Genomic DNA, 24,185 nt, shown 5'->3' on the forward strand with positions numbered 1-24,185 from the left:
AGTAACCCCCCCAGTTATTGAAATCGTTCGCTCCGTTGCTATGCTATCTTCTGTAGACACTCTCCAGGGTGATGGAGAAGAAAATGTAGTTACACGGCCCGATACGGAAAAATACGCAACGCTTTGTCGGTTTTGTGTGAACGGTGACAACAATTACAATGTCAAGTATAAGGAAAGTTAACGGGAAATTCTCTGGAATCAACCCAGCCGTGAGGTGATGTTTGAATCGAGTTGTGTTTTGTTAGAAAATGCTTCACCGTAGCTGCCATGCTAACGTAGCTAACGTTAGACAGAACCACTCTCCGTTACTAGTCGACGTATCAACGCCATTTATCGTTATTAATTTTGACTGAATAGCGTATAGTAATGCCCACATTATCAACGTTTCAAACCAGCTGAAGTTTATATTTTTTATTAATAAAAACATCTGGTCAAGCTGCATAATAGTTTTGCTATCCCCTGCCGGGGATTTCTCATTCAATGCATCCCAGTGGAGGCAGTTTATGTTGTTACAATTTTAACAGCGTAGTAAACGAAGAATTCTAAAATTATCTAAGCGAATCCTATTAAATAAGTTAATGCTTGATACTATTGAGTGTTTTATTAGGTGAACCTGTGTTACAGCTATATTATTTCTAGAGGTAGGACTCACCAGACACCCCACAACACGACAATACTACTCACGGTAGCATATTGTGGCGATTTTTAACGTTTTGCGATATACTGAATATTGCAATAACGTATATTGTAATTTATCGCTTTGTTTTTATCTTATTTTATTTTTTATTTTTGCCACAAAATGAGATTATCAAGCATACTGTCAGGAAAGCCACACAACAGTCAGTCTGATATCAGTCTGCAATTAAATGGGCTCAAATTGCCAATTACATGCAACTTCATTAGCTTCCGTAAATTTGGCATAACAAAAGCTCTATCTTTCCAAAAAGAAGAATTACTTTTCTATCTAAAATGCATCATCAATAACCATGAAAGCCATGACTTTGTACTTATTTATGGGTTGTTGTTTTTTATCATGCTTTTCAGTTGCTGTCGTCTGCGTCAAGTTCAGGCTCTGCTCTGTGGAAGTGGCACTGCCATTCCTGATGGCATCCTGTGCTCTCTCGGTATGTTAAGTCAGAAACTTTGATGTGTCAGTTGTTAAGGCTAAAACAAAGTTTGTTAAGCAGAATAGAAAGTGACTTGAATATTTTCTCTGGACACTCCAAAGCCATAAACTTTATTTATTGTATTTTTCTCTATTTTAGGAATTGATAGCAGATATAATGAGGGGTGCACTGAGCTGGCAAAATACTTGTTCTATGGACTATATGAACAAAACCAGGTGAATCTGGAGCATGGCCTTGAGGAATTTCCTGAAGAAATGCTGGATGGTGAGTGTGGGTCTCCATATGCATGTCATATTTTTGTGCATGCTTTAGTTTTTATCAGCGTTGACACATCACTTGTCCTTGTGTCAGATGTAATCCTGCTGATTAAGGTGGACTGTGTTCACCTGTACTGCAACCCACTGAACTACAGTTACCTGTTGCCCTATGTGTCCCACTGGAGAAACCTACACCTGTACTGCATGACAGAAACAGAGGTAAAAATAAATAGATAAATAAGAAGAAGAAGGAGAAAAAAAACTATACCTCTCACTTTATTACAGTTCCTGTTTAGTCGATTAATTAAGAAGTACTTAGGTTTAACAGGTTGCATGTTTAACTCATTGACTGCACAATGATAGCGCATTTATTGTCATCAATGACATAAAGAGGATTTTCCTTTAAAATGTGTTTCTTTGTAGCAGTGTTTGTAATTCTGTTATTCTATTCTAAAGCTTACATTTACTGTCGTTTTTTCCTTCCACTTGCAGTATGAAGATGAAGAAGCAGCAGAAGAATTTAAAATCTCCAGTTTTGTTGCAATGGTGCAGGACTGTTATCACATTGGAGTACCTTACAGCTCGCAAGGTACATGTTTTTACATTTTAATTTCCCCATCATTTACTACTTGTGTCTTTCAAAGAAATTAAAATGTCTTCTTAAACTGTAATTCATGTTGTTGTGTTAGTTTTATCTACTTCTGAAATGAGACCTCCCAATTAACAAAACCTAGTTAAACTTAGTTTCTGTTAATTTTAGGACAAATCCAGAAGTTCGATATGTTTATGGTGGAAAAATGGCCTCTGCTTCAAGCTTTTGCTCTGGAAGGCATTGGTGGAGGAAGCTTTTTTACCATGAAATACAAGGTAAAGCCTAACAGCAAAAGAAACTACAATATGTAGAAAGTTCTTAGGATCCTATGCTTCTGTTTGTTTGTTTGTTTGTTTTATGTATCTCTACTTATGCAGCTAATGGACATGAGTGAGAATCTGTGGCAGGTTTACAACAGACTCGACCCAGTGTCGCTGGATAATCTCCTCACAGAGGTAACAATGAGTTTAATTTTCTGTCAGCTTTACCAAATTTGAAAGTTTCTTGTTACTTTTAGTGGCAAGGCCTACAGTACTTCATCATCTGACATCTGAAGTTTTTTTTAAATTGCCAAAAATCCAGTGCCGCTATTAGGAATCTTTTTTTTTGGACTAGCCATTAATATATAAATCATTATTTGGTAACTACAAGTCATAGTAAGCACAGTACTGTGAAATGGTTTAAATCTGTATTTTGCTAGACTTTCTTGTAATTGCTGACGTGGTCTTCAGCAATCATTCAAAGGTTTTTTCTTGACATTGGCTGCTTTTTCACTTTTTCAGTTCAATTAATAACCACCAATTCAATTTCCAATTGTATCTTTAGCCACTTTTTCACTAACAGCCTATCATGGGAACACATAATTTGTGCTGATTTCCATAACTGAATCTACAAAAAATATAAAAAAATATCAGATTGACAAGCAAAAAAAAATTTTTTGATCCAACAAAGTGATTCCTACAGCGCTATTAGCCAAAGACGTATTAACTGGGGACATTGTCACTTACAAAATGCGGATACTGGACAAGTAGAGGACAAAAGAAGAAATGGTAGGTCTAAAAAACTATCTATGGCAAATGAACAGTATTTGAAAGTCATATCAGCAAATACCTGACACAGGACCTGACAGATGAATCCAGTCCTTTAGTTGATCCATCTAGTGTTCACTGAAACCTCATCAGAAATTATCTTGATTGAAGAGTGGCTGTCAAAAACTCATAAAATGTGCAAGACCTAGACTGAAAAACGGTGTCAACAGTTCTTATATGTGATGAGTACAAATGAAATTGTTGGTTAAAATTGTTGTCTATACTGTATGTAGAGCGAGATTGACAACAGTGAGTTTCTACAACTATCTGTAAAAACATCTGGAACCCCTGTCATGGTTTAGCACTGAATGTCAGCCAGTGGTGTTGGGATCTTACCAAAACTGATCATGTTATGAATGCAGAAAAGCACAGGTAGATTTTGATCCGCCATGCATTAACATTTAGAAAGTGTCTAGATGACAGCTTGGTGACAGTTTTATTATTCAGGACGTGAATAATCCTAAGAAAGCATAACTGGGTAGAAAACCACACACTGGAAAATTATCACTCATGTATTGGCCTCCCCAAATTCTGGACCTCAACATTATTGATGCAGTGGGATCATTTTGACAGAGAAACAGGACAATAGTCTTTCCTTCAAGAATCCTGAGGACTATTGCTGAAGATTACTTTAGCATATTATAGGAAAGCTTGTTTAAGAGAGTTTATGCTGTTTTGAATAATAAAGCTGGTCATACCAAATATTGACTTTCAAGCTCATTAGAATTCTAGAAACTATGTTTTATTAAATCCCTGCACCTATTTCCCATTTTCCAAGAAAAACAGAGGAATGAGGGACTCCACGGTACTGTATGTAAAGAGATATGTCGTATTACCTGAGTGCTGTTGGTTTTGTTTTAGGACCTGGTCAACTTTGAGAAACAGTGGAATGGCTTCTTCTCGGGCATGGACCTGGAAAGTCATCTTTCTATCTTGGAGCTCTCTGAAGCACAAGCAGGGGAGGTACATTTATGCCTTCATATCCTCACAAAACTAGAATAACTGCTGTGTGATATTTGGAGTAATTTAAATTGTTCTGATTTTTTTCTGGATATACTTTTTCCAAAAAAGAGACATCAACTGCTTTTTTTACACAGTGAAAAGATAAATAATATTAAATATTATTTAATATTGTCATAATAATTAGTCATAATATTGAATGACTAATCAGACTTTGTTGCCAGTTCTGTTGCAAAGAGTAGCAGCTGAAAAAAGATTGTCTGCACAAATGTTATGCAGTTTATAACAAATGCAAAGAGTATTTGCAGACAGCAGGGGGTTTTATCAGTCTAACAGAAGTAGAGTGTACCTGTATGAGCATAAAGTGTATTCTCAACAATCTGCAGGCATTCCGTTCCTATTACCTTCATGGACTGATCTCAAGAAAAATCACAGATAAAAGGTATTCTTTGTATTCACTCGTGTGTAACTATTGAAATGATGTTTATCTGTGGTCTTGTTGGCATGGAATGAAATAAACACACACCTTTTCTCAGTGAAACATTTCTTTATTTCAGTAAATGCCAGCAGCCCTATGTGTTGTTTGGGAAACACTCTGCCTTAGAAGATCTGGAGAACTATTTATTCAACTTTCCCTCAGAGAGTCATCAGGTCCGCAACACAGGGCCTCAAGGTTCTGCAGCCAGACACATGGTGAGGAACAGCAGCATAGTGAAGGATAATAACTTCTCTGGGGTAGAGCAGAGAGCAAGTACGAAGCAGACATTTAAATCATCAATAAATAATATAACCCTACATCTACACCCATTACTATAAAACATTTGGTAATGACTGGACAAATGCCAAAGTGATTATTAGGTTCAAAGACCTCTGTTAAGACTCCACTATTTCAAATGGAGTGGATTTTTTTCCACTTCTAATGAATGTGCTATAAAACAAATTACTCAATTAAAAGAGAAAAAATTAGCTGCAGCACCATCTACTGGGCAGCATTTTGATAAGTCATCTGGAGCACTTAAGTCTGTTAATATGTCCTCCTGTAAATAAGAGATGTAGGTCAGTTTGCAAATTCTGGGTCTCAATATTGTTACTTGTGTTGTTTGTAAAGTGGGAACGTTCTGCTGTTCATGTCATTCATAAAAAACACCTTTTACCCCATTAGATTCTCCAGTGTGTGGCTCCCAAAGGACCTCTAGCCTGCGCTCGGACCTATTTCTTTGGGACTACCCACAACCCATATCTTGGTGAAGTTTATTGTGTGACTTGTGTCTATTCATCTGTTGCATATTTAGAACATCTTATATTTACTTTGTTGTCCTTAGTACTTCAGAGACTGCAATATATGATATATTAACCCATAGTTAAAGCAGTAATAACATTTTCCCCTTGTATTTTTCACAGGAAATCAGAACACAGAGCAAAAGAAGACAGACGTCTTGTAAGTGTTTAATTTTTAATCTTTCATTTCCCTTTAAGCTGTTGGGTGTCAAACGTTTGAGAATATCTAACGAAAACTTTTCTTTTTCTTCAGAGTTTTGTCACAGATTTATTCAGCTGCCATTCAAGCAGTTCTGTCGGGAATCAAATGCTACTCCTGTACCACCAGCGCTACCAAGGTTAGAGAAAAAGTACACAGATTTTAGCATTGGCTTTACAGCATGTACTCTAGCATATACAGTTGTTCACTGTGTAATCCTTTGTAGGCTAAGGATGTGGCTGAGAACACCTTTCTGATGTCATTGGACTCGATGAATTTAAGCCAGTATCGCAGTTTTCTCAGGTAGCAATTGATTACTTTTTTTTTCAATCATCAACTGTGTCAGACCTTGATCAAAGGTTTAAAGTATATGTTATATCCCTTTGCTCTTGTGTTTGCTCTCTACAGGTCCAAATGTGAATTCACCATTCAAGCAGTGAATAAGCAAGGAATGTGGGTGTTATCTGCACGTTCTCAAATTTGCTTGTGGCTTAATATACAAAGATTTGTAGATATACAGAAATACAAACAAAAGGACAAAAACATGAGGAAAATAATAATCAGTAAATAATTTAACATATTTAGTAACTAATAGTCAGCTCTTTACTTCCTTTTTATGTTCTGTCCTAACATAAATCCTTCTTTTGCCAAATTATGCACATACGTATACATGCACATGTACACACATATAGGTTAAGTTGTGGGTGGGAACACCCAATAAAAGCCCTTCTTCCTCATTGTACCTTGCTTTTGGACTTTGCTTCAGTTCATCACTCAGTCTGTTCCACAGCTTTACTCCAAATACAGAGATGCAAAAAAACCCACAAAAATTATTTGAATTTAACTCCCCCTCAAATTGTGTTCTCCATCTCCTTTAAATAACAGTTTTAGAATATTATCAGGAAGTAGGTCAGTGTTATGGATTATCGTTACAGCCCTTTTTTTGCAATATAGATCACGATGATAGTGAACATTTTGAAGTATTGCCCCGAACCTCTGTTTAAGCATTCAAATATGGGGAAGTCAGTGAACAGTGTTTTCATTGTGTTATCTGAAAACTATATCCCAAATTGATGCTTTCTTAAAACTTTTTTTCTTATTTGTTTTCAGGATAATTCCTCTCACTAATGAAGACAGCCACTACGTAATAAAAACAGTAAGTTAGAGAAGCACATTATAACTTGTTTGATCAAAGGTTTTTGATAAAATTATTTGTGTACACAATGTTCTACATTTGCAATAATTCTATGTTCCTTAAGGCTTCCCTGATTGTCCATGACATCCCAGACCTGCAGTGGGACAGGGGGGAACTGGGATCTGTAGTCTTCTCTGAATCCTTCTTGGAGTCCAGTATCAACATTCAACAGAGAGGTACAGTGCAGATTAGATTTGAATGGATTGCTGATTCAATCTGCAAAGGAAGTTTGATATACATAATTAACATTACAAATCCACTGCAAACATAAAAAGCTGAAAGTCATCTACAGTCATCACAGTAGTACAAAGATATCTTATTTTCCGTGCCATGGGTTGTGTTTGTTGTACATCTTGTGTTTGTCATTCTTTGGCTTGTTTTTTGTTTCCCCACGTTAAACATGTCTGGTTCTTCTCCTGTAGATGGCACTGTGTCCTCAGACAGCTGCTACACCATCTTGACTGCAACAGTGCCTCGCTACGCCTGCTGGCTGGTATGTGTGGTACTGAATGTAGAAATCAGGACCAATATTTGAAGTAATCTGACAGACCTATGCTGAATCTGTGATATAAACATAGCATTTTCTTTGACTTTTGATTTTTTATTGTCATTTTGTTTTCAGATGGAATCTGATGTCAAGCAGTCTGAACAAGCTCAGCAGCTCACTAAGGTAGGTTCCAAAGCCTCTGCTCATAGCACTACAGGTTGCTTGTCTAAGTCCTTCATGTACAACCTGATGATCTACATTATTTGTTTTAAACAGGATGACGATGGTACTTGTTTGGGAAAAGTTCTGACTGCAGCAGATGCTGCATATGTGTTGTCCAGCAGCCACCTCTCAGCTCCTGAAGAAGGTGAGCATTGTTGAAAAACCTGGGAGGAATTTAGCATTTTCTATTTTGATTTTCCTGCAATCATTCAAAATGTGTTTTATTCAAATTTTGATTTCAGGAAAGATAATTTTCTTTTCTGAGGGACTGTTTATCCATTCTCAATATGGAAGCATCACTATTTCCAAGGATCACATCAACAAAGTCAAGTTTTACAATCCGGTATGCATAAAACTACTCGTTTTATCATATGAGAGCTACATTTTTAGCTCTCATATGGTAGTTCATCTTTACACACCTATATATTTCTGTGCAACATCTGTTTAACAGTTAAAATTCAGAGTTTCAGTACCTTCCATGTAAAAGTATGATAAAACATATTATATTGGATTTCTCATTCCTACTTCTTGTGTTTTGTGTGTTGTTTTATCACCAGGACTACAGCACTGTGGCTTCTCTGTTTGTAGAGTATGAGGACAGCTTGCTCCCCCACCTTCCATTCCCTCTCCACAGCTCTGATAGGTGTCTGGTCTTTGCTCTACTTCCAAGGTCTAAGAGCCAGAGGGCCTTCTACTCTAAGGTGAGAGGGGTAAAATCTCATTAGCAAGTTTGTCCATTAAGTTTGTTTGTTTTTTCTGGTGAATTTATCATTTTAATTAATTATTAAGAATATCCAATTAACACTTCTCTTGTTGGCACAAGAATGTCATTATTTATTTGTCTACTATATACTAAAATGTGTTTTAGCCCCCTTTCTCTTTATATTATTCCCATTAAAGCCACAGTTGTACTTGTATAAACCTGTTATCTTATTTTTGTAGGTTTTGTCTGTGTGGAAAAGCTCTGGACTCGCTCTGCAATTCTTGGACCAAGACAACCTGACGTGGAACCAGAAAAATATGTAAGCAAACAGTGCTTGCTTTGCCAGTTTCAGCTATTGTGAAGTATGATCATTTGAGTAGGTAGACAGATAAGTAGATTTGTTTCAGGGTAGACATTCTGTTTTCCTCTTTCAGGCACACCAAGCTGCAGAAGCTGCACGACAGTCAGGAGCCACCAATGGCCAAACGCAGAGGCAGCCTGAAGACTTCATACTGTCAGCTGCCAGGACAGGAAATGTTAGTACACACGTAGCAACAGAGTGCTCCAGAACTGGATCAAACAAGTAGTAAAACCTGATGCTAGGTGTTGCTTAATCATGAGTATGCACTCCCAAAATAGCTTTTAAGCCTGTGTTGCACTGTTTCAATCAGTGTTGACCATCTACACTTCTTAGGTCTGTTATGCTGACACAGAGTATATATGATCAAAGAGCCAAAATAAGAAATGCATTCTTTTCCCCCAGTCTGCATAGCTAGAGCCAAAACATGCATAAAGCACTTATTTTGCATTGTTTTGTTTGTTAGCCCGTATAATTAAAACTCCAGCTGCTTCAAAACTAGAACTGCCAGAATCCCAAAGTCCTCAAAACCACCAGGAGGCGTCATTTTGACCTCGTCCTGCCACAACAGCATTGATGGCAAATAATTAACTTCTTGAAGAAGTTAAGTTGTTAATTATCATCTAATTTCTCAAACTTTAAGTATTAAAGAAGGTTTTTATTTGTTTTATAATCTATTTAGATTGTTTCATTACAGGTTGTAAAGTTAAAATTCAAATTAGAGTAAACTAATAAACATAAAAATAAACTAAGGAACTGAAACTGCTGGATTTCACTCTTTACTTGGACTCTGCTCAGCTCAGTTACAGTTCCCTTGCTCTTCAGAACAGCCAGCAAACCCACCCGGGCACTCAACTTTTACCTAACTACATTCTACTATATATTAATTTACCGATCACATCGAGCAAGCTTTTGCTCGTGTTATAGCAGCTTTCATATTAAAATGTGTGTAAACAGTCGTGTTGCTAGCCAACTCAGTGTGCTGCAGTAGTGGTTTTGGATTAATTTCTATGGGGTCAAAGTAATGTCCTCTGCAGTTCTAGTGATCATATAGTTTTTTACATTTTGAGCCCACAAATCCCAAAATGTTTTAGTTGTTGAATAGAAATGTAACAGAGTTACATGATTTTTAAAATGCCAAGGGTTCAAAATGACCCCATTCGCAGTTCTAGTGTTAAGCATTTGCACCCAAAATAAGCGTCCTGTGCGTTGTTCCATAATACTCACTGTCCATAGTGTTATTTTGTATTATCAGTGTAATTTCAATTGCTGTTTTCTTTAGACAGTAATGGCATGTAAACACAATACAGTAAATGCAATCATAGGTTTGTCTAGGCATGTCGGTCTGTGTCAACCACATTTCTGTTCACTGATTCCTGTATTCTGGCCTGTACCAGGTTTCTTCAGCATTTTGCTCTTAGTAGCATTGGTCAAGAGCCCATTATGTATGACCACCTGGGGATGCTCTTTCCCTCTGCAGAGCTTAGGAATATACCCCCTTGTCAGGGAGACAAGGTGAGTATGTTGTCTTAGGATGCAGTGAATCCTTCTCTCTCTCCCTCTCTCTCTCTCTCTCTCTCTCTCTCTCTCTCTCTTTAAAGATTGTAGACATAGTAAATCATTTTCTGATTGCTTTCTTATCTAGCACCTAGTTTAATTATAATAAAGCTGATTTAATGAATATCTGATGTGGGCTTTTTTAATGTGTGAAAAGGTTGTCATCACCATCATCACTGGACTGCCAGGAAGCCATAAGAAGATACTTTGCAACTTCTCAGTCCAGCTAAACCACAAATGTGAAAGGTACAACATTTCTCAAATAACATAGTAAATACCAGACTTATAACACAACCAAATATACACAAGTTTTTCAATCATTACACTCACAGGTGGGTGGTTTATGAGCCTGCTCCGGAAAGTTTCTCAGCTTCTCATCTCCAAAAGTATTTGTCCAGCTTCTTGGAGAGCCAAAGAGGTACAAGAGGCAAACCCCGTCTGTTGGTGCTCACACCGGGGTAAGAAAAAATTAGCAGTTAAGACTAATTTGTGCTTTAGACCTAAAGCAGACCAGTCATAAGACTTGTACCTTTTTAATATTAAAGATGTATTCATCTAATATAAAAGAGCTTAGAATATGAAACTATTAAAACATGCAGGATGTTGAGTATAGAATAGATCAATATTGTTTACATTTGTGAATGTTCCTACTTACAGATATACAGATGTTCTAGATGTGGTCCAGGCTGTGCTCTTCCATCCTGACCCAGTTGTTCAGGCATGCTTCACAATTGGTGCAGTTACTGCCTGTGTGAACCCTCTCACCTCCTTTATCGAGCACAGGTACGATTTGAGATATTTCTCTCTGCTATTTTTAAGATATAAAACAATTTTGGATTATAGTAACTAGTGGTAAGTAAATCACCATGACTCTGAAAGTGCAGTCAGCTCAGTTTCACAGCAGTTAAAGTCAATTCATTGATCCAGGTTAACGATGAAAAATTGTATATTACTTTTGTTGTATAGTTTGCCATTCACCTCTCTGTGTGCTTAGTTTCCTGAAACACGTGTGTCCACCATAGATTTTTCTAGCACATGAGCAGATGTGCAATAAAGTAATTTGCTACCAACGAAGATTATTTCTGAAATGACACACATTTCAGTTTGTTGTGCAAAGTTTAAGAGTTTCAGTGAGGTCAAACGCACCAGTATTAAGAGTTTCACTTAGGTATATTTTCAAGCAACATATGGACAGGCCAGATAATTACAGACAGGAGATGCTCATAAATTGTTAAAGTGCTGGAGGTTTCCATGAAAAGGTTACATGACACTTTTAGCTATTAAAACTCAAGGCTGGGTCCCTTTTTACAGAGAGGATCAGCTCTACATTTAATCTCACTCTCCTTTTGTTACAGGCTTTAGATGGAGTTTACAGAGCTTCTCACTGTCATAGATTTACTGAGCAGCTCAACACAATATGGCATACTACTCCGGTTGATAGGCTGTTTTTCCAAAGCAGGCCAAGCTTGACCAAGCCCCTGATGCTTTCATACACACAAGGCCAGTCTAAAGGGTGTAGTCTTTGCATGCTTTGAAAACTTGTGCCATCATCTGTCTTCATCAGAACTTTCATTTAAAAAAATCAATAGACGTTATATAACACATCCTTTGTTAGTTAAGCTATAGTAACTAGATTCTGGGTATTAAGCTTGACAAATGTTAACTACACATATAAATTCCATGTACTGGTTAGGAATTAAAGTCATTTTTATGCAAAAAAAAAAAAAACCCATTTTCAGAGGCTGAAAAGTAATTGCACAAATTTTACTGTTTTGAATACCGTAATTGTTTTTCATCATTATATTCAGGAAAGTCTTGATTTGTTTTATAGCATGCTTTGGGTCATTATCCATTCACTAGAGACTTAATTCCAAAGGCCCATGTTATAATATTGTCTCCACCATGTTTGACACATGATGTGGTATGTTTCCGGTCATGAGCTGTTTCTCTCCTGCTCCACAGTTTTGTCTTCCCATCATTCTGATACAGGTTAATGCTGGTTTCACCTGTCCAAAGAATTTTTCTGTTAAGGGCTTCTTGAGTGTAACCAGTGGTTTGCACCTTTTTATGAATCCACTGTAATTACATTCAGGAAGGCATCTCTGGATCATAGACTTTATCAGTAGCATGTCTGCCTCCTCGTGAGTGTTATTGAGTTGTGAGGTGTTGTGAGGGGTCTGAACCATGTGATGAATTATGTAATCATGGACTTTAGTTGTCTTCTGTTTTCTTTCATGTCTTTTGTTGTTGCTGAGCTGGTCAATGCTTTCGTTCTTTATAAGAATACACCAGATTGTAATTTTGCCATTTTTAAAGTGTTTGTTATGTCTCTTATAGCTTTATTTTTTATTTTAAACCTTATGAGTCTGTCCTCTTGCAAATATCTCTTTGGACCTCGTGCTGAGAGTTGCAGTGAACAGTTACCAGCTACAAGTTCAAAACTGAATCAGTTCCAGATATTTTATTTGTTTCATTTGTCATGAATTAATGAGCGATTAGGCCTCTCATGACCATGAAAGTGCCTGTCAGTCAGTTGTGCACCTAAATCTGAGTCTATGAAAATCTGGGACTATATATAAAACTTTGGTAAACCCCTTAAAGTAAATCTTAAAGTCTGTACTTCAGTTAGATGTTGTTTGTGTCCACTGTGGAGATGTGCATGAGCAAAATTCTAAAAATGGTCCATGCTTGTGTCACAAGCTAGGCTTATGAAATATGTCTTGAATTGCATGCATTAATCATGCAGTGATGACCTTTTCAGTTAAACACAGTACCTACTTAGTTCAGGAGTGGAAAATGTGTAATAAGAATTTAGCTAACAATGCAGTTAGCAGTGACTTTTCCAATTGAGGCATCTTCATCAAGCCTCCTGTCCCTGTCTGTTGCCACAGATTGTATGGAGGTCTGTGGACCCCTACTATGGCGCTAATTGGATACGGTTAGCCCAGCTTAGGTCTGACCTGCCTGTCACCCGCTTCAGCATAGCCCTTTAATCCCCCAGATCCACATGTGTGGCCAGCAACCCCCCTCAGCGAAGCTCATCAGTCAGTCATGATCTATTCTTTGTGATGGATGCAGACAGTTCATTACGTCAGGACAGGAAAGATAAATGCCTTTCAAACTGCTGATCCCCAAGCCTGCAGGCTCCCAAAGAAGGGTAGTGGTTGTAAGGAGACTTCAGAAAGTGGTGTATAACACAGATCGATATGAAAACTCCGGATACATTGTTACAATGAATTTTAATTAATTAAATTACAGAAAGATGTTCCATTGGTCCATTGCCAGTCAAAGTCCTGATGTCATACATTATGGCCAAGGCCCACAATGTGGAATTAGTCTGTTTATTGCTGCTCAACGCTGGTATGCATTCATTAGTCAGAAATAGAGCTCTTATTAAGGATGATGTGGTGACACAGGACATGGGCAAAATAAAGAGGGCAGAAAAGTGAATACATTTAAATACACCTCTTGTGTGTTGTTGAGTATGGAACCTATAGTGCAAGCAGTAAGCGTCTCAGTCAAAAATAAAATTTGCATTAGGTAGTTTCTAGAATATGTTTAATATTTAACTATAGTTCTCCTCTCTCATTTCTTCTTGTCATTTTGTTTTTTAGGTTTGCTTTTCCTAAGCTGTTGGAGCAGCTCAGCCAAGGTTAGTCTAGTCTGTTTCACTGCACTTTCATTCACCTGTCCAGCAGCACAGTATGTTTAATGCTGAGGAAGGACCATGTCGATAGATAGTTAGAATTTTCTTTTGTTTGCAGCAAAGCTAGACTCTTCTTTATCGGCCTGTAGCTGCATTATAAATTGTTACAGACCATTTATCAATTAACCAAAGTTTTGTATTGTTTGTACTAGAAAGTGTTGACTTATGAAATATGATGCTCTTTTACATGTCAGCAACTCTAAGGTAAAGAGCATCATATTTCATAAGTCAACACTTTCTAGTACATGTAAGATGCTTTATAATAAATATGGAGGTAAAAACTTTTAGTTCTTAAGCACCATTTATATAAAACGATATGCTCGTTGTGCATCACTTTCTAGCTGACACATCACCACTTAATGGACATAAAAGGCTCTTGTTGCCTAGGTGACAGGTAGTTTTTCCTTCCCAGTGTCACCAAGTGCTTGCTCATAGGGGGTCTTTTGATTGTTGGGGTTTTCTCTGTTTTTTGTAGTATCTTTTCTTTACAACCTAAAGCGCCTTCAGATGAATGCTGTTGTGATTTGGCACTATATAAATAAAACAATTTCATTTAATTAAAGTGTTTTGTAAGTACAACTTAGTGATGGAGGTAAAAATAGCAACAATACTAATACAGATTATTTTGTGACATAGTAAGTTTTAAATAATGTTTTTTAGAGATGTTGTTACATACAGTAGGAGCTATAAAAACGTTTCACACCTCATTGGTGCAAACATTACTGTATGTTTGAGATGGTTTACTTTCCATTTCACATTCTCAAGTGAGAATTTTCACATTTTTGGGTTTACTGTCATCATATTTCCCATCTTTGTTACTGGATCCTAATTTGGGGCAGTGCGGAGGAAAAACATGGAACTGTGAAGGGAAAAAATATGTCGTTCCCTTTTATATCAGTCAGCTCATGTGAGTTGATCAAAATGCATATTCTGCTTTCAGGCAGAAAAAAAGCAGTGGTATGGACAATAAATTAAATGTAGTGTGAAATACGGTATTTCAGCAGGGACAAAACTGAGGAGATTCTGTATTTTTTGGGAAAGTGATCCATTTTCTTGTGGAATTTTCATTCTTTTTTTGTGCCTTGTTGTATGTCAGGTATTGTGAGTACAGTGGTGTTCACTGGGCTGACAGCAGAGAAGAAGCACCCTCTCATGCAGCATGTTCAGCAGTTGGTACGCTCTGCCAACCCCACTGCTGCCTTCATACTGGCAGAGAGAGGAGCTGTCACCAGGTAGGCGCCCACAGAATCATGATCAATGCTGCAAACAGTCATTTCACTGCTTTTATCTTTGCCTAAAATATTCACTCTAGGCTACATTTTATTCCACTCTCTGAGTCTATGTTTAAATCTTCTGGGTCAGAGCACGGCTCACTTAACTCCTGAATGTGTAATGAACACTCCCCAATGCATTCTATACTTAATATTTTATCGTTGTGATTGACAGTCTGCTACAGATCAAAGTACTCCTTTGTCACATTTGGTGTTCAAAATGCAAACACTTACAGACCGATTACTGGTACAGTAGAATATTAGATGTTAAATATCTATTTTTTATTATTATTTTTCTCCCTAATTAGGGATGAAGATATGAATCTGATATTGTCTGAGAGCAGCTTCAATGAGCCACAGATGCTGAGAGCCCGTTACGTCCTCTACCCTGGATGGTAAGGCACCCATATGTCCTCCTGTGTCAACACACAACCTCTTGGCTGCTGAATGACAGATTGATTCCTGCTTCGGCTTTCCTCAGTCCTGCCTCCCTGCAGTTTAATTGCTGCTCAGCTACAGTGGTGTGTGTATCGGCAGCTGATTGGCATGAAGCCCCTCAGGGCATCTCGTGTTCTATCACCAGTTGCCTCCTGGCAGCACAGTAACAAGCTGTTGGCCATGCAGTTGCCATATACACAGAGGGGTCTCTTTTCCTTTGGACTATGTCCAGCCAGTCTTCATGCCTCAATGCTCAGCCTAATATGAACTGCTGCTAAATCCTCCTCTCAGATCATACACAGTATCTGGCCAGAGTGTGGCCCGTTTTAATTTGCTCATCTTCAGCCTTTAATTTGTACAGTTTGTGTATATTGGGGTGTGTTTGGGATTCTTCTTAGATGCCCTCATATCAAGGAGCGAGAAATGTTTGTTTTGTTTATACCTGCTGTTAAAAGAATCTGCATTTAGAAATTTGTCTTGCATTTTAGCAGCAAATCACATACACTGGCCTCTTCACTGTGAGCAGCTGGTTGAGTAAACAGCTTTCCAGCCAAAGACAAAATGTAGCACAAACATTTGGCTTGGTCTAGATTTAACTTTCACGTGTTCTGTGTTCCAGGTGCAAAGGGCGCTTCTGCTCTGGTTCTGGGACTCTGGTCCTCACCCAGCAGCGCGTGGCTTTTAACCGGCCCCTAGAGAGGCCTCTATTTGTCACCCACTGTAAAGGTGAGATGGAAAGAAGCCCCCTGCCTCGTGACAGACTCTCTAGATATGAGATGGAAGGATTTGGTTGTGATTACATGAGCTGCCTTCCCTCCGAATATGGAGGTGTTGAAGTAATTATCAGCCGTTGCTTTGAAGTCATCTGTACTCCCAAAGGATGGCTTTAGAGTCTTGTCACAAACTTGCTTTCTAGGAAATTTTCACTTTACATAATTTGCTCGACAATACTAAATGATCAAACTCGCATTGTTTTTCTGCAGCAATCAAGTCATCGCTACGGCCAAGCCCCTTCCAAGGAAATATGTACAATGTTTGGGGAAAAGTCAGATTTTCTGGTAGGATTCACATATTTTTCCCTTTGATTTTACTCTTTATAAAATATATTTGCAATATACTTCTGCTAACTTTTAAAAATTTCAGATCCTACTTTGAAGAACTTGCTTATGAAAAACATGACAAAAAACAAATGTGACTTCTTTCCTTGGGAAATATTTTAATCTACATTTGCATTTCCCAGTTTGGGGAATCATTAGACAAAAGGTTTCTCTCAAGGCAGGAAAGAAGCTCCTGACGGTAGGAATTTTGCTTGGTTGTTGCTCTGGTGTCTGGTGCTTAGAACTCAGCCCATATTCCACTAGTTTGGTTTGCTTCACATAATTTTCTCACTCTTTTTGTTATTTTTTATTTTAAGACGTGTGTAGAGTTGTTGCATGAGGAGAAAGTGCAGGTGCCTGTGAGGAGATGTTCAGCGAGTGTGAATATATTTGTATAGTTGGGAAGATAGAGTATGAAACCAGTGTGGTGTCTGAGACTCCGACTTTCCCTTAATGTATATTTTAGTAGCTGCCTATTGGGTAGTGTATCATTTACATCCATGTAGTTATTTTGTTTGAGTTTTTCGATTTAGCTGATATACATCCAACACATATTGTTGAAGTGGGACGTATTTATCTTGCTTTTATCTGGTTTTGTACACACGGGTTCTGTGAGCCGTTTTGGGAACAGAAGCCCTGTATGGATGTTAAAACATTAACACTCCACCAACAGCATGCTGGTAACATATGAAGCTGCTGTAGCAGGTGTTAGACAAGGTGTGAACTTTACTGAGACTCAAATCTGAGCTGCTTCATCTGTGAAACCTCCAGACTCAGACCAGCTGATGGAAGTGAGCTACAATGCACTGAGTGGGAACCTGAGAATTGTCCCTGAAGACAACAGTGACCCTCTGAGTCAGGGTCCCAAAGAGACCAACACCTCCTGTTTCCTATTCTTTGATGGTGTTGGTCTCACTGAGGATGGACTGAAGGACTGGTTAAGACTGTGCGCCAAGCAGGTAGACACTGAACACTGACACTCATGTATAGCCATGTTATCACACAACATCAGTCAGGTTTTAAAAAAATAACGTGTTGTTTCTTTCTTTGTTTTTTTTTACGTTTACAGAAGCAGGCAAAGAAAACTAAGAAGACCAAAAGTACCCTTTCACCACAAGAAATCAAGAGCATCCACGTGAGTCTCCACTTTCTAACATGCTCAGAACTATAGGGACTATAGGTATAATTGATGATAATTGTCATGCAATACATAATATTTCATAAAAGGCTCTAAACAAGCAGAAATACTCAAAGGCAGGAGTACTTTGACACATATGCTGCAGACTGTAGAAACTAAAGATGAAAGCACGCCCTCTTTTTTTTTTTGATCTACATACATGCCAGTGTGTTCACGTTTAGATATTTTTTACAGAATTTCATGTTTACCAGTTTTTTGTTTCCAGAACAAAATCATTGCTCATCTTTGGAGTTTGATTTGTTTGAAGTTTCTAAATAAAATCAAAACATTTTACAAATTAGGATGCACTAACCACATCTATGAAATCAAAGGATTATACACACATCTGATAAACAATGAATGCACAAAAATCTCCCAAGGTTACCATTAACATTTGCTGATAGAGACAGTTTTCTAACTGATGTTAAATATGGGTGCCATTGTTCTTTTTTGTGGTCTGTTCTTTATTTATCAGGTTTTGCTAATTCTTAAATATTGGGCTAGATGAGGGACTTGTGGCTTTTATCAATAATCTTGACTGAACCTGATATCGTATGTTTCTGTTTAGATGACCAGACATTTGGAACCTCTTCCACCAGGCTACTTCTACAATGGTTACCAATATGTTGACATCTTTGGAGATAAAACAAACTTCCATCCCAGTATCCTTTTCACAAGGGTTACTGTAAAACTGTATGTCCCTGTCATTAAGGCTTGAGAACAAAAGTCTGAAATAGTCATGAGTCAGTTTGATTTGACTGACTGAGATTTTGACACAGAAGAACAGTGAAAAATACTGAGATGCATCTTTATATACTGCTGTGTGGAGTGCATGTGTTGCAGTTTTCCTTACATTGCTGCTACCCTAGACATGGAGGAATTCATTAAAGAGTATATCGCTGAGGCCAACAAGGAGATAGAGCAATTCAACTGTCAGCTGGAGTCGCAGGGACAGCCCGACCTCTTTGAGCCGTGATAGAATCTTCGTGTATGTTCACTCCATCTGTCGTATTTACCTTGTAAGGGAACCACTGTGGGGGGTAAGGGAGGGCAAAGGGGATATGTGCTGAACACTCCACTAGAGCAGTCAGTGTGTGGTCACACATCATGTATCTTCACAAGCCGCTTCTGCTGGAAGTCCTTTCTTATTTACTTTATCATTTTATTTCTTATTTGGAGCCTTCAATCATCAATGAAAAGGTGGTTATGTAATTGTATGGCTGTTTGCCATGCTGTAGACTACGCTAGCATTAGCACTTTGGTGAGTTGGGTTTCATTGTTATGGTAGCTAATTTAGATTAAGACATGTTTGTCAAGAGATGCAATTTGCTCACAGCTGTAGACAAATCAGAACAAGCACCACACAAATCTCCACCTTTAAACCAGTATGATTATACCACTGAGTCTGCAAGCTATGCGACTTTCACAATTGAAGGGAAGGGCCACACACTCCTTGTGCGTTTCTGTTTATCGCAGTTGGCAAATTAATGCCTCTATTTCTGGGCAGGCGTGGATAGCCGTGTGATTCTGGTGGGCTCCCTGGTGGGGTTTCTCAAGAATCGCTCCTCCTCTGTTGTCACCCAATCCATGGTCCACCTGTTAGCTTGTCTGTAAGCCACACAGCAGCAGAGGAAGACTTGATCATTGAGCTGTAAACATTGGACAGCCTGTTGGCAACAGACAACTGATGAATGATGCCATTAATCGCATAGCTATAGACCGTCCCAGTGCTTTATTTTAAGACATGTCAAGGGAATCTTATGAAAGTGCAATTAACCAGATTTCAATTCCAGCAGCAAAGTGTTGTAAAACAGCTGAGGCTGTCATGAAACATATTGAATTACTGGGGTTACCGAGGTCCTCCACAAACTTCATCATAGCCCTGTGTTCTGTTTGTTGTAATGTTAGTTAGTTTACACCAGCACATGATAAACAAAAAGTTTAGACAGCCAGAAGTGGATCATTCATTATGCCACTATTTGCTGAAAATTCACACATCCCCCTGATTCTTTTGAGTGGCAGCATTTGGGGAGGACAGGGAAAATGAAATAAAGTGGGGGAAAATACTGCTTTATTAAATATTGGCTAGATTAGGGTTAACATGAGTAAAGTGATTAGTAAAAGGTATAAGGCTTTGTATCAGTGGTGTGATGTTGCAGAGAACAGTCTTGTTTAAATGAGTTATTCCACTGTTTGCTCTGCGATTGTGTGTCACACTAATGTTTTATGCACGTCTTCCTTTTATCAGGGTTCCTACACAGGTTTGGAAATTCTGTGACCTGTAAGAAAATGTGTTTAATAGGCAGTCATTTCTCTGGGAAAAGCTGCGACAGCTGCATATTTAAAGAGCCACTAATCTATAATATTTATACTGAACAAGTATTTCAGTATAACTGCGTCAAAAAGATGAAATTTTGAGGTGCAGAATGTGTAGGAACCCTGCTTCAGTATCTGGAGATTCAGTGGCTTTCATTCATTATGGGGTTAGCAGTGTAGTATATTAGTGCAATCCAATACACTAATATGCTTTTAAGAAATACTGCTGCAGCTATAATTGCATGATATATTGCAGTGGCTGCTGTACCAAAAAAATGTCTGTAATCAGTGAGAACTTTGAGATTTACGGATAAGTGAGGAAAAATGTTTCTGTTCAGTCTACGTTTCAAGTCTACAATCAAGTTTCCTCAAATGGAGGGCACGCTTGCTAGTGAGGTGAACATTTGCTGTTATAATCTCCTTTAAAAACATATTTTTAGATCAGTGGAGACCTCAGTGTGTTATGGGTACCCTTCATAATTCATATTTTGGATAACTGTCTGACGGTGCTTTTTTCCTTTTCAGACAAAAACAGTGTGATTACATCATTAGCAAGTTTTGGGTTTTTTTCCCCAGGTGACCTCTCTGTCTGTGCAGATTTAAGTGATCCAGCACTGCTAGCCCCATCCATCCACTTTGACCTGAACAAGCCATATAGTCTTAGGTGTGCTAGGTGTGGAGCGATCATGCGTAGTTTTAAAATAGCACATAACCTAGCGGTGAAGTACATCTTCTAACATGTGTTGCTCTGACATGTTCCAGATAGCCAGAAAAAAGGGGGGCTCACAAGGAAGGGAGGAGCTCACCCCAAGTTAGTCATTCCATTAGCTCCTCTCCTGATGTTCTTCTCTTTTATTCTATGAAGAAGTGCAATTGTTCTTTGTCTTTTTATATATTCTACTTACAGTACCCTCAAAAAGCTCTTTAAGGACATAACTGAGGAAACAAATGAGCTGCTAAATTCTCAGTCTCTGATTTTCACTCACTTTCAAGTGCTCACAAAACAAGTCAAGGGTTTGGTGCAACATTAAATGCCCCTTGGAGGGGAGGCAGGGGGGTATTACCTCTGCTTACAAATGACGGACAACAAAATGCACACAGATTACAGTGCTTCTTTTAATGGAGTGGGATAATATATAACTTAAATCCTCTGGTGACAAAATGATAACTATCGTTTAAGCTGGATGTTCTTTTTAGCGTTTCAGAGATGCACTCTAAGCCGTCTGTTTGCAACAACAGTTGCCGTCATTCTGTAGTTATGTAATACTGCAGAGAGTTGCCTTGACTGACAGTGAAATAGTTGTTGGGAATATGTATGGGAGACCATTTTGAAAGCTGCTTTATGTCCAAGAGCAGAGATGTTGTAACCTTAATTGGCTAAGAGATCATAAAGTGGTCCTTAAAGAAGTGAGGGTTATGTAAGATGTTTGTGACTTTTAAATGAAAGCACTACTAACAGTGTACGCTATAATTACTGCTACAAATGTGTCTACACTATTTTGCATGTTTGAGATGTCACGTGAATATACCACGACATATATTCTGACACAATTGCCTTTCACCAAACTGGTACAGCAAAGAGAAAATAATCGCATTTATTTTACATATCTGCTGAGAATTTGAATGACCTCTAAGCAACAAATAGTATTTTTGTAAGACCGTGAATTGAGCATTCAAGGTGCAAAACAAAACATTTCCTTTCGCACAAGCTTCAAAAAGCAAAAGCAGATGCAAATTTTTTGTAGAAAAAACAAACTAACTTGAGAATCTGATAAGTTGTGACACATCAGGTTTCTCAGATCCAGCAGTGCCTTGGCTACAGCTAAGAAAAGCAGAGATTAAAGCTGCATTCAGAACTCCATCCCTCTCCCTTTCACCAGGGGAGGAGGTGTTGTCAGGCGAGGATCTGTCCTTCAGCAGTGTTGGTGAAAGGAATCCATGGAGTCGTTCTTTAAAGCAATGTGTTTTTACTAAGCCAGAGGGTAAAGTAGTCAAGGTCACACACAGGGAGGCCGCTGGCTGGCTCAGGATAATTCAGGTATTCTCACTAACAAACCAAAAATATGGTGTAAAAGGGGCAGGGCACCACAGCAACTCTGATTTATGTTCACACTTACATTTGTTTTGTGTCTTTCGTTCAAGTTCATTTGGTCTTTTAAATGAAACGTACATTTTTGTCTCAGTTCTTTTAAGATCTAGAAAATTTCATTCATATGTTTTTAGGATACGTGCCTAGCACAAGCTGGGATACAAAAATGTAAAGCTTTGCATCAGAGTATGCCCCACCCCTATGAAATAAGCAAAAAGGAGGATTTAGTTTGTGACTAAAGTTGGGTGGTCCCTTCTTTCTTGCACATGGGACCCCCAGAGAGCCCTCCACAAGCCTCTCAGTGTGACTGCTACGTAGCTCTCTGGCAGACTGAGCACTCTGGTGTCTTCATCCTGTATGTGGAGACTAGCTATTTTGTAGCTGAAGTTATAGGACAAAAAAACAAAGTTTGGTGTTAATTGGTTATTTGGGAAGGATGGAAATGTGACGTTCTCATACTGCAGTGTGATAATGCAGTGTTAAAGGTTTTTCTGTTCTTTTCTAGTTTGGCTCCAGTGTTCAAAAAAGGGGCCACCCTCTAAAAGTGGAAGTGGATCTTTTTATGGTGTTTTTGCGCTTATTAGAAAAAATGCAGCTCGCAAATGGATTTTTGACTGACCAAATATTTCTCAGGCCTCGGGGACCGTTGATACTAATTGTTTGAGGCGTTCTGTTCCGAGAAGGTTAAATTTGAGCACATGCTCTTCACTCCTCAGTCCTTACAGACGGCGAGGAGTTCTTTCAGGTGTAGTTATTATTATTTCTGTGCCCGAGGTTACATATTTGCCCTTACAAACTCAAGTTTTAAAGAAAAAGATGGAGGTGAAGTTGTGGTTAATGTCTTGGGTCTGTAGCTACATAGCAACAGGCTGCACGGCCGCATACAAAACGAGGATGTTGTAATTTATGTTAAGGAACAGTTGCGATTCAAGTTGGCAAACATTTGATTTCATGATGGCAGAATTAGATCTCAGCAAAGGGCTCAATCTTTTTCTTCCCTATACAGGCCGTCCAAAGCGAAAGGGGGAAAAAATAACTTTTTTATTGTGATGGGAAGCAAAAAACAACTTTAAAAGTGCCAAACTGACTTCCACGTCTTGTTTTAAGAGTGTTCACGGAAAGTGAGCAAAAACAAATTGCATTTGCACAAAACTACTGTAACTTCTGTTTTTCTTCCTGTGACTGATGCTTTTATTAACTAATTGTTGTATTTATTGCACCACGTAATACATTAAATATTTATAAGTTTAATGAGTTTGTTGTCTTTATCATTTCATTCAACATGTAGGAATTTAACCTTCTAGGACCTGGCGTCCACCTATGTGGACATCACATTTTGGGTTGTTTAGACCACAATACTAAATTTTTCTCTACAAGGGCCTGATATCCTCTTCTCCGAAACTACATCAGGTAAAAAGATAGTTCTTTGTTTTTACATTCATCAGGTCCCAAATAGCAAAAAAATAAAAATGCATGCCATGAAAGAGTTCAGGTCTTAGGAGGTTGAAGGTCTGAGTTACGTCGCACACTTATTTGTGATGGACTTGAGAAATGACGGCTGGAATAGCACAGAGAGAACAAGAGGAATCCTGCCCCACAGATCCCTTTATTTCCTCATGCTGTGTGAAGATAGTCTGTGTGTCCTTGTATTGTTGCCAGGCAGATACATTCGTTCACATGGCTAACCTCTGACATCAGTGTTTCCTCGCCTCTCTTCTGCCACCACTGTGCCGCCAGTTTCTCCCCAGCGACTCAAGGCAAGACTACCCGCCCAGATACACTTAGCACACTCAAAACACGCTCTAGCCATATCTCTTCCACCATTAGTTGCTCTTTTTTTCCTCCCCACCCATTCTATTGTTGTATTTTTACCGAGGAGCTGAACTGAGGCTATTTGTGGCCTATTATGAGGGCCACATGTAAACACTCATCACTCTTGCTGGTGTCTGCCAAAGCCTGCTGAGTGGGTCCAGGTCTCTACAACAATGGACCACTGTGCTAGATGTTTTCAATTTTACAAAGTGAAATTCTATGGAATTTATTTTTGTTTGTACTTTAAGGCCAGTAA

General features: G+C 38.4%; 1 protein-coding gene across 3 annotated transcripts; it reads left to right on the top strand.

The window, feature by feature from the left end:
• Positions 1-9: 9 nt before the first annotated feature.
• Positions 10-23,368, top strand: dnaaf9 (dynein axonemal assembly factor 9). Of its 3 annotated transcripts, none has more exons than XM_080293786.1 (38): positions 10-214; positions 1,045-1,124; positions 1,266-1,391; positions 1,479-1,603; positions 1,877-1,973; positions 2,145-2,251; positions 2,354-2,431; positions 3,926-4,027; positions 4,411-4,466; positions 4,582-4,717; positions 5,187-5,268; positions 5,426-5,462; positions 5,556-5,640; positions 5,728-5,804; positions 5,910-5,954; positions 6,612-6,657; positions 6,761-6,872; positions 7,119-7,189; positions 7,319-7,366; positions 7,460-7,550; positions 7,648-7,748; positions 7,963-8,106; positions 8,348-8,427; positions 8,543-8,644; positions 9,864-9,981; positions 10,181-10,269; positions 10,356-10,481; positions 10,681-10,806; positions 13,638-13,675; positions 14,826-14,961; positions 15,309-15,395; positions 16,058-16,164; positions 16,422-16,496; positions 17,307-17,494; positions 17,605-17,670; positions 18,281-18,374; positions 18,582-18,731; positions 20,791-23,368. In XM_080293786.1, exons 1-37 carry the CDS (start codon positions 159-161, stop codon positions 18,686-18,688), a joined length of 3,441 nt encoding a protein of 1,146 aa, XP_080149912.1. In that variant the 5' UTR covers positions 10-158; the 3' UTR covers positions 18,689-18,731; positions 20,791-23,368. The 3 variants fall into 3 exon arrangements, with proteins under 3 accessions (XP_080149912.1, XP_026007240.2, XP_026007239.2); XM_026151455.2 differs by having other exon boundaries at positions 18,582-18,700; XM_026151454.2 differs by having other exon boundaries at positions 11-214; positions 18,582-18,700; positions 20,795-23,368.
• The last annotated feature ends 817 nt before the right edge of the window (positions 23,369-24,185 follow it).

Source organism: Astatotilapia calliptera, chromosome 19, assembly GCF_964374335.1.
Source record: "Astatotilapia calliptera chromosome 19, fAstCal68.1, whole genome shotgun sequence".
Classification (NCBI taxonomy): Eukaryota; Metazoa; Chordata; class Actinopteri; order Cichliformes; family Cichlidae; genus Astatotilapia; species Astatotilapia calliptera.

Coding starts and splice junctions, on each gene's coding strand:
- dnaaf9 (XM_080293786.1), top strand. CDS start 159: ATGTCAAGTATAAGGAAAGTTAACGGGAAATTCTCTGGAATCAACCCA. Junction 1,604..1,876: donor ACTGCATGACAGAAACAGAG/GTAAAAATAAAT, acceptor TTCCACTTGCAG/TATGAAGATGAAGAAGCAGC. Junction 10,807..13,637: donor ACCTCCTTTATCGAGCACAG/GTACGATTTGAG, acceptor TTTGTTTTTTAG/GTTTGCTTTTCCTAAGCTGT.